This window comes from Sceloporus occidentalis, unplaced genomic scaffold, assembly GCF_023333645.1.
Source record: "Sceloporus occidentalis isolate IW3139 unplaced genomic scaffold, rSceOcc1.0.p SCAF_1, whole genome shotgun sequence".
In the NCBI taxonomy this organism is placed as follows: domain Eukaryota; kingdom Metazoa; phylum Chordata; class Lepidosauria; order Squamata; family Phrynosomatidae; genus Sceloporus; species Sceloporus occidentalis.
In genome coordinates, this window is record NW_028316981.1 from 131,025,768 (window position 1) to 131,040,566 (window position 14,799).

The 14,799-nt window shown below is 41.5% G+C and overlaps 2 protein-coding genes across 8 annotated transcripts in view; both read left to right on the forward strand.

The window, feature by feature from the left end:
• ACOX1 (acyl-CoA oxidase 1) overlaps positions 1-10,263 on the forward strand; it is a 41,753-nt gene extending 31,490 nt beyond the window's left edge. For all 3 annotated transcript variants that reach the window (XM_089535757.1, XM_089535766.1, XM_089535775.1), the window contains 6 exons: positions 2,154-2,344; positions 4,737-4,916; positions 6,935-7,040; positions 7,134-7,277; positions 8,050-8,256; positions 8,600-10,263. In XM_089535757.1, coding sequence (XP_089391883.1) covers positions 2,154-2,344; positions 4,737-4,916; positions 6,935-7,040; positions 7,134-7,277; positions 8,050-8,256; positions 8,600-8,650 — 879 coding nt within the window. In that variant the 3' untranslated portion in view covers positions 8,651-10,263. The remainder of the gene's footprint in view (positions 1-2,153; positions 2,345-4,736; positions 4,917-6,934; positions 7,041-7,133; positions 7,278-8,049; positions 8,257-8,599) is intronic.
• Positions 10,264-13,073: 2,810 nt separating this feature from the next.
• FBF1 (Fas binding factor 1) overlaps positions 13,074-14,799 on the forward strand; it is a 47,838-nt gene continuing 46,112 nt past the window's right edge. For all 5 annotated transcript variants that reach the window (XM_089535786.1, XM_089535814.1, XM_089535795.1 and 2 more), the window contains exon 1: positions 13,074-13,201. The gene's annotated coding sequence lies outside the window, so the exon portion shown is untranslated. The remainder of the gene's footprint in view (positions 13,202-14,799) is intronic.

Sequence of the window (14,799 nt, forward strand, 5' to 3'; positions counted from 1 at the left end):
GCATCTTGCTTGTATGAGATGTTACAGAAAGATAGAACCTATTGAGGTAGAAGTCAGGACCTCCTCCCCCCAAACACAAGGCAATTAAATTTCCTTGTTCCATTTTGTGGCTGCATTGTCTCTCCCTTTGTAATTTGGATCTGTTCCTATCCTTTGTAAAACTATAGGTCCTTATAAAGAGCATTCCTTAACAGTTATGACCATGAACCTTTAATAGTCCCTCATGGACTTGTCTAATCTCTTTAGACAGAGTTGCCAGAATAACAACTGGAATCACCTCCTATCTCTTAAATGGTTGTATAGAAGAGGGAATTTCAACAGGTGTTGCTTGTTACCTTGTTGCATGACAAGCTACACCTGCTTCCTTCTGCTACACAGCCATTAAAGAGACAGAAGGTAACTTAAATTTTCACTCTGGCAAGCCTACGTTAGAATCATAGAATCATAGAATTGGAAGAGACTGCAAGGGCCATCTAGTCCAACCCCCTGCCATTCAGGAAATCCAAATCAAATCATCCCAGACAGATGGCCATCTAGCCTCTGTTTAAAGACCTCCAAGGAAGGAGATTCCACTACACTCCGAGGGAGTGTGTTCCACTGTCGGACAGCCCTTACTGTCAGGAAGTTCTTCCTAACGTTGAGGTGGAATCTCTTTTACTGTAGCTTGCATCCATTGTTCCGGGTCCTAGTCTCTGGAGCAAGTGAAAACAAGTCAGCTTCCTCCTCCGTATGGCATCCCTTCAAGTATTTAAACAGAGCTATCATACCACCTCTTAACCTTCTCTTCTCCAGGCTAAACATCCCCAGCTCCTTAAGTCGTTCCTCATAGGACATGGTTTCTAGACCTTTCACCATTTTACTTGCCCTCCTTTGGACATGTTCCAGTTTTTCAACATCCTTTTTGAATTGTGGCACCCAGAACTGGACACAGTATTCCAGGTGGGGCCTGACCAAAGCAGAATAGAGTGGCACTATTACTTCCCTTGATCTAGATACGATACTTTTACTGATACAGCCTAAAATTGCAGTGGCCTTTTTAGCTGCCGCATCACATTGTTCACTCATGTTCAGCTTGTGGTCTACTTGGACTCCCAGATCCCTTTCACACGTAGTCTCGTTCAGCCATGTGTCTCCCATCCTATATTTGTGCATTTTATTTTTCCGCCCTAAGTGCAGTACCTTGCATTTCTCCCTGTTGAAGTTCATTTTGTTTAGAAGGTGTCCAATCTAATTGGAAAAGTTTTAACCTTCATAAGCAAAGGCTGCTGGTTAATATGATATTGGACCTGACAGATTCTGGTCTCAGCCAGTGGCATCTCTAGGGTTGCTGTCACCCAATATGGTCACTCATGGTGTCACCTCCCTCATTGACCCCCCCTCCTCCTCCCATTTCACACCATACAGAATCCTTAGTAGAAAAAAATTGCACTAATGTTCTTCGTAAATCAGAATACCCATCTACCACTGAATGTAATGCTAATAGTTGTGACATAAAACAACTAGCAAAATTAAACGTTATACCTTCATATTACAATATCATATGCGTAATGTAAATGTATTTACATAGTGAAGATTTGGTTACAACATAATGTTTTTAAAGAAAATTAAAAAAAATAATTCAAAATAAAAAATAAAATTTTAATTTTTGAAATTTTAATTTTAAAAAAGTCTGGGGCCCCTCCTTTCTTCTCCCACTGAGGTTCACCTCCCTCCCACCATCTTATAAAGCATTTTAAAGAGATACAGGGAAATGCCACAATGTTTCTGCCGTAATACAGGTGTTTGAGCAGAAATGGTGTGACACCACCTCGGGGTGTCACCTGGTGCAGTCTGCACCCCTCGCAACTTCCTAGTGACGCCACTGGTCTCAGCTGGTAACACATTTCACGGGGGTCACCCGTGAAAGAATTCAAGTAGGGAAAATTGTATTTTTGGACTTCTTTGCCTTATTTGTTCTCACTCTTTGAATTCTGAAATTCTATGGGGGACCCGTGAAACCCTGATGCCATCAAATTTCTGCAAGCCAGATTTTGGGGATTTGCCTTTTCTCCTTTGGCCATATAAAGTCGGGGGGGGGGGGTAAATATAATGATACATGACCTAGTAGAAATACCACAAGATGCCTGGTTTCCTAACTTTTTTCTCTCCCTCAGCTGCATGCATTGTCTGCAGGGCTAAAGGCTTTCAGCTCCTGGGTAGCCAATGCTGGCATTGAGGAATGCCGGATGGCATGTGGTGGGCATGGCTATTCCCGTTGCAGTGGCCTGCCTGATATCTATGTCAATTTCACCCCTTCCTGCACTTATGAAGGAGAGAATACTGTCATGATGTTGCAAACTGCACGGTGAGTGATGTAACCTTTGGGCATTTCTCTACCTCTTGACATCACATTTTTCATTTAACTGCATGAATGACTCTGGAGAATAAATAAATAAATAATAATAAATAAAATTTTTATTTATATACCGCCCTTCCACAGATCAGGGCGGTTTACAGCACTTTAAAAACAATACATTAAAAACATCAATATCATTACAATAAAAACAGAAAAGCCCCGAGTTAGCCAGTCCCCTTGCCAGTGAAGAGGAAGGAGGTCCATAGGACATCTTAATCGGGGAATGCTTTACCAAAAAGGAAGGTCTTCAAATCCCTTTTAAATTGGGCCAGGGAGGTGGCCGAGCGGAGCTCTATGGGCAGCGTGTTCCAAAGGGCCGGGGCAGCGATGGAAAATGTCTTCCTGGTAGTGGAGACAAGCCTAGCCCCGGGAACCCTAAGTAGTTGCTGCCCAGATGTTCTGAGGATGGCTGAACAAAACCTGTCATTCTCAAAATTGCTGTAGGTACTATTCTAATGATAGGCCAGCCAGATCTCATTTGGGGATCTATTCCTGGTTGGCTTTTTCTAAAGTCCTATGTAAATAGATGTTGTAAGTACCCATTACCTCCTTTCTCCCATAACAGATACCCAGGAGCATTCTCCTCTCACATGCAAATCAGGGAACATGGTCTAAACCACAGCATGTAATGAGGGCTTCCCGCCTACAGAGCAAGGGACATGTTTTCACAGTGGATGTCATTTAAGTCAAGAAGGAGGAGCTTTCTCAGTTGGGCAGGCAACTCAGCAGCTCTCCTGTGGTGAGAGACTGGTGAGAAGAATTTGTTTCAGATCCTACTCTAGCAAACAGTGATGTTCTTATGGATTTTTGGATTGTGTTCTCTCACTTTAAAAGTTTAATTAGTCACTTCAGCCCATGTGAGTACAGAGCAGCGGTGGTGAAGTTTGAGAAGTCTGGGGGCTTACTCCCTAGTGTGTGGTTTAGAATGGAGTCTTGATCCAGATGAAACAGGTAGAATAAGAAAGCTGATCTAGAATTAGATAAATTGGTCTAGAGAAGGCCATACTCCCATTAAAGGATCAAATCAACAGCTTGGAAGTTCTCCGAGGTGCTTGGAAGTTCTCAGCGGGGACAAGTAAAGTCCCATTGTTCCTAATGGCGCCATGGCTGCGTACACACACTATCGCTAGGGGCAGTGGGGGATGTCCTTAACGGCACATGACCAGCACACACTGTCATTAGCGACAACACAGGCTAGCCGTCCACAGATACTCAAATCCGCGGATTTCAAGCCCGCGGATATCAAGGGCCGACTGTATCTTGAAGGCAACACTATTTCCACCTTTGTTTCATGGTAATCTTGTGACATTTAATGAGGACTGTTGTGGGTTGCTGTTTTTCACATGCCTTCAGTATAAATTAAGTTGTCCCCTCCCAAGGTATGCTTTTGTTGTTGATGAGATTGAAATTGCTTCTTTAGTTTTGTGTTACTTTTTTTTTACTACTCCCTGCTTTTCATGCTTGTGTTAACTTTTCTTTTTTGTTAAGTTGCATTTTATTGTGAAGTCGAAGGCTTTCATGGCCGGCATCCATAGTTTTTTGTGGGTTTTTCAGGCTATGTGGCCATGTTCTAGAAGGGTTTCTTCTTGACGTTTCGCCAGCATCTGTGGCTGGCATCTTCACAGAAGCTGGCGAAATGTCAGGAAGAAACTCTTCTAGAATATGGCCACATAGCCTGAAAAACCCACAAATTTTTTTGCATTTTTTGTGTTGCTACTCTTGTATGGTGTCCTGCCTAGAGAGCCCTTTCTTGGGCAAAAGCCAGCCAGTGAAGGCTAATACAGTGGAACCTTATTATACGCGAGGGATCCATTCCGGATCCCTCCGCTTATAAAAAAATCCGCCTATGCTCGAGCCCCATTGTTTCCAGTGGGGCTCGTGCGCAGCGGCGCGCAAGGCGCAACGGGTGCGCGCGCCCATTCAATTGAATGGGACACGCCGCCCCTTCCACCCCGCGCGCGCTGGCGGCTTTGAGCCCCTATGCTCAAAGCCGCCTATAAAAAGGCAGCGTATGCAGAGGCTCCACTGTACTAATAATTAAACTCAACTGTTATTCCAGAAAGCTCTACGTTAAAAAGAAAACTTGGAAAATGTAAGAATCATTTCAATTCAAGAACAATATTCTGGAATGCCCAGACTTTCATGGTATTCAGGTTTGCTGAATCACATCAGACAGCTATTGTATTGATTACTTGCATTTTTCTTTTTCCTAGTTTTACTCCACATATGCTGTGATCAGTTCCAAGATACGATTACTGGTCACACCTATGAGCTAACTTGTTCATAGGTAGTTCTGCGGTCAGCAAAGTGATGTGTTATATAATTTTTGTCTTGTATCCAGATTCCTTGTCAAAAGCTATACACAAGTTAGTTCAGGACAGTTGCTCAGTGGCATGATGTCCTACCTGAATGACCTACCAGGACAGCACATTCAGCCCCAGCAAGTGGCTGCTCGACCCACCACAGTGCATATCAACAATCCAGCCAGTTTAGTGGAAGCATATAAACTGAGAGCTTCTAGGTAAGTTCTTATATAAAGTGTACCGTTCACCTGAGAACAGTTATCTTGACCATTTCATACTTTGTTTCTGTGAAATGGATTGGCTCTTTTGTCTTTCTCATAACATGAAATTCAAAGATACAGCCATGTTAGTCTGTAGAATCAGTATGTAGAAAGATCTTGTAGCACCTTTGGGTCTAACAACCATTCCACAAAATTAAGCAACTCCTTTGCAATATTTTAAATCTCCAAGATATTTATTCAGTTGCATTCTCAGCTTTTAAAAATAAAAAATTGAGTTCTGTTTTAGCTTTCTCCCTTTTTTCAAAACAAGATATTCTGCAGCCCATAAAGCCTGTGCAATCCAATGCAAACAGGATTATTTGCATGGATCTAGCAAATGGGTTAAAGGGGTGATCATTTATTGCTTTCCCCCACAGACGGAGAAAAAAATCCCCCAAAATTAATATTACAATTAAAAATACACCCCTTCCTCCAAATATTCTACCTCTATTTTAACCATCCCTTTAACCCATTTGCTAGATTTTCTTTCTTTCTTTAAAAAAAAAAAAGGGGGGGGGGAGAAGCTAGAACATAACTCAGATTTTTATTTTTAAAAGCTGAGAATGCAACTAAGAATCTTGCAGGCTTAAAATGTTGCAAAGGAGTTAATGCCTGATTTTGTGAAATGGTTGTTAGTCTCAAAGGTGCTCAAAGATCTCTCTACATACTCATGAAATGAAAGTATAGGTGTCAGGCTGAACAGAGGTTTGGGCCGAGTGGAGTCAAAAAACAATATGCTAACAGCTGTAAAGATTGTGTAATGTGTAGCAGTACTACAGAGGGAGGTGTTCAGTGTGACAGAATACTGGGTAAGAGGTCATCCCAAAAACATGTAGGAATCGGGGAAGAAGAATCTGGAAGTGAACATCTTGTGTAAATCACTCAGTACAACATCAAATTAGAGTGGATAGAAGATAGAATGTACGATGTATGAAGAGGTGGAAAGAAGATCGCCTGGATCTCTAGGAAAAGGTTGATAGGAAGAGGATGATTTGGAGAATATCAGCCCTTTCCTCTAACAAAGGGAACATTAAGTCTGGAAAAAACTTTCAGAACACCTCTACCCATGCCAAAATACCAGCTGAAAACCGAAATCTTGTTTTCATAATCAAACAAAAGAACATGTGTTAGTGGCCCTGCAGAGATAACAGTATCCTTCTTTTGAAGAGCAAGATAGGTACAGTTGTGTCTATTGCACCCTACTATGGGGTGGACCATATGCACTCTCTTGGTCCATTTCTGCTACTTCCAAATTGAAATAGTGTGGTTGCTTGCCAGCAGCAGAACCACACTGCTAAAATTCAGCAGTGGCAGAAGAACTCTGTATCCCTTCTGGAAGGGAAGGAAACTGCTTTTCCAGTCTTGGGGAGGGGGGAGGGGGCTCTGTGTTGCAGGAGATGCTCTAGCACCCTCTTGAACCATAGGTAGCTACTAGAGTTCCTGAAGAACTTTGATGGCTTCAGCAGTGTGATCTTTAGAGGGTGGTGGGTTTCTAGAGAGGTACACCATCAGGAACTTACTTAGGTTTCCCTAGAGAGTTTCGTGTCCTAGCAAGGATTAAGAGTATTTCAGTCAGCACAGGACTTCTTTATGGTCTTTGAGGCTGGCCCCTATTTACAAGGATCTAGGGTCCCAAAAGTAGAGATGTTATATGCAGCCAAGTTGCAAGATGGATTATACTGGTTCACAATATAACATCCATTATTCTGAGTTTGACCTCTAAAAGAAAAAAGCACATACTGTACTAAATAAATGCACAATATTAAAACAAGACACATGGCTAAAAAAAAAATTCTGTATGGAGAGAGAAGGAGACATATACTTGGCTACTAAATAAAGAATATATCTTTGGGGCCTTGCGCCCATGACCATTTGTTACTGTTTGTACATGTTCAATAGACCCAAGGGCTCATTCTGCTAACTACTGGTTTGGAGCTGTTTTGAACAAGTTACGCTTGTGTTCTTCCGGATTACAGGTTGGTTGAATTTGCAGCAAAGAACTTGCAGGCTGAACTGAACCGTAGGAGGAGCAAGGAGGATGCTTGGAATCGGACTTCCATTGATCTAGTACGAGCATCTGAGGTCAGTACTGCCTCCAGATAAGTTAGCTTCTGTAGCTTGTTGATCCTTCAGACTCAAGGAATTAACACTTGTCCATTAAATATTCCTTTTTAGGCACACTGTCACTATGTCGTGGTAAAGCTTTTCACAGCAAAGATTTCAGAAATTGGTGACCCAGCTGTCCGGGCTGTCCTAAACAATTTGTGCCTACTGTATGCACTACATGGAATTAGTAAAAACACTGGAGACTTCCTGCATGTATGTAACTAAATTCTTGTATCACAATGCACTGTTTTTGAGCCACAAAGAGAAATAACTTAGTGGGGATGACTAAAATCAAACAGTACTGGGAAGACAACAGAAAAACCTTCTGGTTAAATAATTCTGGCAAGTGAGCTAAAGGCAAGGTTGGCCAGTTATAAGATGGCCTTTTGGCTTATTTGTAAGATAGAGGCAGTCATTGGGATTTCATAATGATGACAGTGAGACTAGAAAGAGATTCTACCATGAAGAGCTGCTGTCAGAACAGGCAGTTTCCAGGCTAGATCATGGGTGGTGATAAGGTAGATCAATATCTACTTATAGTTCTCCAGGTGATTGACAATATGGTGGGCAAGGGTTTCTCACTTCCATTTGTTAGCAATAGCAACATCCAAATGACTCCAACATGCCTATAAAATATACAGTTGAAATTTTAAAAAGCTAAAGGTAACTAGGAGTTGATTTTTCTGTGGAAGGACTGTAAGCACCATTCAGTTCTGATATTCAAAACAGTTTCAAAGAATCTGGACTCAGATTCTTTAATTTTGAGTAAATGTCTTTTGCAGTAGGATCAATCTCAGGATTGTTGTAAAAAAAACCCAAAGTAGACCCTGCATGTGTGAATTTGCCTGTCCCTGGGCTAGTAGAAAGCCATAAGTATCCTTATGAGACAGTATCCACATACAAATGCATCTTAACTCTTGGTTTGTAGGTTAGCTGGGCTGGGCTTCATATAAACTGAATAACTGTATTCTGCTTTCTTTCTCAGGGAGGCATTTTAACAGATTCACAGATAATTCAGGTGAACCAGCGTGTGAAAGAACTCTTGGCATTAATCCGTCCTAATGCAGTAGCACTGGTGGACTCCTTTGACTTCCATGATTCTGTTCTTGGATCAGTGCTTGGCCGATATGATGGTAATGTCTATGAAAATATGTTTGAGTGGTCAAAGAAATCTCCACTAAATAAAACACAGGTAAGGCATACTTATACCACCTACGTTTATCAGATAATTAGCACAAGAAAGAAAAGAGGTTCCTCAGAAATGCATCAGAAGGAATGTGAGATAAAACTGTAACAGCATCTCACAGTTATCATGGAATGTTGGATCTCTCTTGGGATTATTTAACATATAATATAGATCCTCAGTTATATTAATTGAGTACACTGATCTAATGATATTACAAGTTTCCAAGGTTTGAATATTGACTGGGTCACAAAACTTTCATTAAATCAGGTCCATTCTAGTGGGATGAAGATGTATGGAGTATGTATGTGTTTGTGTTTTAATTAATGGCTTATCTTAATACCTCCCACAGGTCCATCCATCTTTCCACAAACACCTGAAGCCAATGCAAGCTAAACTGTGATCACCTTTACTGCTGTTCTATTGTACTATTCTCCTGTTCCCTGGAACTGATTACTTCATTTGCCCTATGAACACCTGAATCGTTTGGTGAATCCAGATAGCCATAGGGTAGTCAGTAATTTTAGCCTTGATGATTTTTAACCCATTTTGAATGGATTAATGAAAAGGAACACAAGATGATAAAAGTGCCATTGTAATTATGGTCAAAAACTAATCTTTTTAATCGTTCAGAAAAACTTTACCAATTGATGTTAAAACTGTCAACTTATGAAGCAATTCAAACTTCTGCAGAAGCCTGTGTTACATCTAGCAGGATTTTTTCACTACTAAGTAGTTCTGGAAGTCATTGAGGAACAACAGCTTACCTTCTGAAAATGCTGTTAAATTCAAGATAGCTGTGTGCACTTTGTCAGAAACCTCCTGCACATCTTTCCCATAACAAGGTGGTCAAAGCCCATTCAGGAACTGGGCTTAAAGAACCTTGGCAGGAACAGTATATGTTTGTTTGTTTGTCCATCCATAACTTTAATATTTTAGAGACTCATAATTTAACTCCTGGTACAACCTGTCCTCTTTAAGAGGAGCCATTCTGATTCTTCTACCAGATGGCTCTTAAGAGTCCACCTTCCTTTTTTCCTGTAAAGCTATGAGTCATTATCACAACTCCTGTAAAACTAGCTGTATCACAGTGTGTTTTATGTTCATCTAAGTTCACGTCCCAAGGAATGGGAAAATATCAAAAAGTTGTAGAGAATACTGGGAATGATGAAAGTGGTAGTCACGCTGTAAACCTTTTAATGCGCAGCAGGTTAAGGAAAATTCTTCCTGCCATGTTTGATCTGAAGGTTGGACAGTAACTCCTGTCACAGTCCCAGTTTCACTTGTCTTGGCATTTCCTAGAACTCTTCCTGAAGCACTTAAATTATTTTAGAAGTAGAATGATTTACACCCTGCATTTTGCAGAATCAAAACCTAAATGGGAAGAAGTTCCAAACTGGAATGATGGCCAGAAGCCCATCATCGTACACAATCTGGATCTCAGGGGTGCCACAAGGAATAGGTGCCTTTAGACTAAATAGCTCCAGATTATTGTTAGCAGGCTAACATTTTAACATTGTACAGAACTTTGTTTTGTGAAATCAGCAGGAGTAACAGTTCCAGCAAAGTGGTTGGATTCTGCTTCATTAAATTTCTCCAACAAATCAGGATGTAAAGATCCCAAACTGAAGAACTTTGATTTGTGTTCAATTATGTGAAACTGTGTAAATGGAGAGTCTAAACCTAAGTCTCGAGACTTAATTCTTGGACCACTCTGATATTTCTCTTCCAAGACATAAACATGCTATAGGGATTTCCTAACTCTACAGCCTTCAAGCAAAAGAAGCACTGTGTATTTAAATCGAAGCAAAAACTGATTGTAAAATCATTAGAACTTCCTAGCTGCTGAAACATTCCTTCTAATGTATCTGATTACTGTGGTGTGAACATACGTGCATATTGGCTTTCTGTGCAATGCTGACTGGAGATGGAAACCATGCAATAGAAGACCATTGAACATCTTTTGCAGGCACATGTATACTTAATAAAGAAATTCACTTTTGAACATTGGAAAAACATCTCTCTATTGTTTCTTGAGTTGATTTGATAAATCATCAGGGGCAATGGTAATGTGTTGATTGAACACTATCCTTTCTGCTATTCTGGTGCTTTCAAACATATTTCACAGTAACCTTTGTTGTTGTTAACTGCGTTCACCTCGATCTCAACCCATCGTGATCCTGCTGATGAGACATCTCCAAGATCCCTTGTGCTCCGCTGTTCTTCCCAGCTCCTGCAAACTCATACTTGTGACCTCTTTAATACAATCCATCCATCTAGCATGTGGCCTTCCTCTTTATACTTACCTCCACCTTTCCTAGCATTGTTGTTTTTTCCAATGATTGATGCCTTCTCATGATGTGTCCAAAGTATGCCAAACTACGTTTTGTCATCTTGGCTTCCAGGGAGATTTCTGGCTTGATCTGCTCTAGGACCCATTTGTTTGTTTTTTTCTGGCCATTCATGGAATAACCTACATGGATGTATTTTGAATCAGTTAATGTAGATGACTTGTCTTATCACTGTAAATCAGAGAGGGGGAATCGTAGACTGACACACCAGATTTCTATTTTTTCTGATGTATGGCAACCTTAAGGTAGTTTTCTTGGCAAAATTTGTTCAAAGGGGGCTTGGTCTTGCCTTCCTCTGAGACTGTGTGTGACTTGAACAAGGTCACCCTGTGGGATTCCAAGGCAGAGCAGAGATTCAGACCCTGATCACCTAGTGTCCTGCTCCAGTACTCAAGCCACATCATGCTGGCTCTCCCAAATTTCTATAGACTGGCTTATCCAACTTGGTGAGTCTTGGGATGAGTGCCACATTGCGCTCCAAAGAAAGATTGGGGGAAGACTGAGCTGCAGCTTCCAGGACAGTGAGGAGATAGCAGAGCTGGTTCCTTGAAGCCCTGACTTAAATCCACTGGGCTGTTCTCCTGCCTTGCCAAAATGCTGTGCTGGTGGCGAATGCTCCTCCCCAGTCATCACCTAAGTGAACTTTGCTGCAACTGCATTAATTTTAAGTCTAAATTGAAATATTTTATAATAAAGGTTGCCATTGCATTTGTTTAAAAAAGATTAGGTAACTAAAATGTAAGCAGACTTCTTTAAAAAATGTATTTCCAATGTTTATCTCATTGTGTTTCTGCTTATAGAAATTGACTTAGTGGTGGAGGAAGAGAATTGAAGAGATAAAATGTAGGAATGAGTGATCTGCATCCCACTATGGTCTTTACATACAAACAAACCACCTACTTAAGAATCTAGTTTGCAAACACAGAGGGAAATTTATTCAAATAACACCCAAAGCAAAAGGGGGAAAAACCCCCACAGAAATGGAATGTCATATATCCCAACTATGAAGTTTTCAGTCTGTTGTACTTTGCACTTTCTCTACAGAAAAATAATAGCAAATAGGAGGGCTGTGGCTTTGATTGAGTCTATTCCCCTTTACTGTAATCTTCTTCTCCTCTCTTTCACTTTACCAGTTTATTGTCTTTTCCAATGATAAAAAATACAATGCACTTGCTATAGTGGTAGTTGCTCAGTCAGACTGCCAGTTATGTCAAGGTGCACATTGTGTTTGTTACCAGTTTTTCATGATAATTTCATTACATGCGCTTCATGAAGTAGTGGAAATCAGATTGTTAACTGTTATTAACACAAATGTGGGTTTGCCTTTCACAGCAGTAAGGCAACAAACTAAAATTTAGTGGATAAACTCAACTGAATTTAGTATGATTTAAGAATGCCTAAAAATTACAGAGTAAACTAAATTTCATCTTGTGTGCTATATGCCATCAAATTGTTTCCGACTTATGGTGACCGTATCATGGGGTTTTCTTGTTAGGATTTGTTCAGAGGTGGTTTTGCCACTGCCTTCAAAATTTACCCCCATCATACCATCTTAACTAAGGACAAAGACAACAAAATGCAGGCATCTTACCAACATCTCCATTTTTTTTCCTGTTTGGTTTGTAACATCTTCCCTGATGAAAAAGCCTGTGGAGCTGTGAAAGCTTGCAACAAGTATATTGTGCGTTTCAGTTGGCCAATAAAAGTATCACTATTTTTTGTGGGGTTTGGGGGCTGTGTGGCCCTGTTCTAGAAGAGTTTATTCTTGACGTTTCGCCAGCATCTGTGGCTGGCGTCTTCAGAGAATGCTGGCATGGAAGAGAGGGAGGTATAGGAATAAGGCCAGGAAGAAACTCTTCTAGAACACAACCACATAGCCCCAAAAACCCACAAAAAACTATGGATGCTGGCCATGAAAGCCGCCTTCTCCACAAAGGTGTCATTGTTCAGTCGATTTTTGTTTGAATTTGCTAAATGGCCAACACAGCTACGCCCTGCAAGTTTTCATATGAGAGTGTGTGTGTGTGTGTATACACACATTTATTATATTTATATCCTGCTCTTCTCCCAAGACTGGGACTCAGGGCAGCTTACAACATTTAAAAAAGTACCTTAAAACAGACTTAAATCACTGCAATAATTAAAACAAATTACATGTTAAAATATCAAAATAGTTTAAAAAGGTAAAAATGTTCAAGGCACACTGAAACATCATAAGCACCCCAACTAGATAGATAGATAGATAGATAGATAGATAGATAGATAGATAGATCTGGAAAGAGCACTCTCTGCTCCATACAACAACTGCCTCTTAACAGCAAAAGGGCGATTCCACTGCAGATCATTCATTAAGCAAGCCACACTAACCCCGGAACTGTCTTGCTGGCGCTGCAGTTCTACGTCAGGAAGGCATAAAAGGAGACCATTCCGGAAGTGGGGCCCGCTCCGTTTCCGGTTTGCCCAGAGAACGTTAGAGGGGCGTAGTCCTGAAACTCCATTTCCCAGGATGCTTGGCGCCTGAGTGTGTGCCACAGAATCTTCTTCCCCCTCGGCGCGGACAATATATTCGTTTCCCTTGTTGTTGCGGTTGTAGTGTGAGGGAGGTGAGGCTCCTTAGGCTGCTTCTAGCGAAAGGGATGAGGGTTGAGATATACATCTATGTGTGTGGTGGTGGTGGGGGGGGGGACCAGACTGTCTTAGTGGTTTGATTGAGTGTTGGATTATGACTGGAGACCAGGGTTCGAATCCTGCCTCAGCCATGAAAACCCAGTGGGTGACCTTGAGCAAGTCACACTCTCTCAGCCTTCTCAAGGGAAGGCCATGGCAAACCTCCTCTGAACAAACCTGGTCAAGAAAACCCCATGATAGGGTCGCCATGAGCCAGAAGCGACTTGAAGGCACACAACAGTTGTGTGTGTGTTGTTGTTGTTATTTGTTTAGCAGGGGACGCTTGGCTACTGTGGCGACTGAGCTTCGGCTACTCCTCATGCCTCATCTCTGTCCTTCCTTCACCCTTTTCAGCTGGGAGGGGATCCAGGCAGAGTGGCCAGATTTTGTCCTCCTTTTCCAGGACACGGCCCTCCATGGCAGCCCCTTTCTTCCCCGGAGGAATTCCAAAGCGACCTCCCATTTTGAGCCTGGATTTATCTTTATATGAAGTGTTTTCTGCTTTTATTTTGTCACGTCCTATATTTATCTTTAGTGCCCTACATTTTACAGTGCCTTGTCCTCCTCGGTGGTTGTGACATCCACTAAAACTTTGGCACAATGAGCTTTTTCTCCCCCAAGCCTTAAATCTCCTGCCAACTTCTGAAACCCCGAGAATCTCACAGAGTTTTCTTAGGCCAGGAATCCTCAGAGGTGCTTCTTTTGCCATTCTTTCCTCTGAAACAGAGCCTACAGCAGCTAATATAATATTGGTGGTCTCTTGTCCAAGTACTAACCAGGGTTGACCCTCCCTAGCGTCCAAGATCAGATAGGATCTGGGGCCTATGGGGTTTTAGTACCAAGGTTAAATGGCACTGCCCAAGTAGGGAAGGATCCAGGGGCTCAATGGCTTTCATGGCCAGCATCCATAGTTTTTTTGTGGGTTTTTCTGGCTATGAGGCCATCTTCTAGAAGAGTTTATTTCTGACGTTTCGCCAGCAGCTGTAGTTGGCATCTTCAGGGAATGGTGACATGGAAGTGAGTGGGGGATATATATTGTTCATTGAGAGGAAGCAATTTACATGTTAATCTGTGTATTGTCTCTTCCGTGCCAGCATTCTCTGAAGATGCCAGCCACAGATGCTGGCGAAACATCAGAAGTAAACTCTTCCAGAACACCCACAAAACCCACAAAAACTATGATTCAGAGGCTCCTGTTTTATGTGTGCTTCCATGGGAGCAACTACAGATACCCAATCTGGCGTACAGTGTTATAAATTATTCTTACATCCTGCCTTTCTCTCAATATAGGGATTAAACACACAACCAAAGCTCTCTTGGTTATAGTATTAATTTTAAATTGCATTATGTAAGAAGGAAATATCCTTTGAAATTGCCCCCCCCCCCAAAAGAATAGTAGCAAAAGAAAAATGGGGGGAAGGTAATTCTATGCAGAGTTAGGAGTGCCCAGCTCCTTTTATTTTGGGGGACCAATATAGAACATATGTGCAAAGGATCAGAGTGTAGTAAGTTAGTGAAGACATTAATGGTGTTT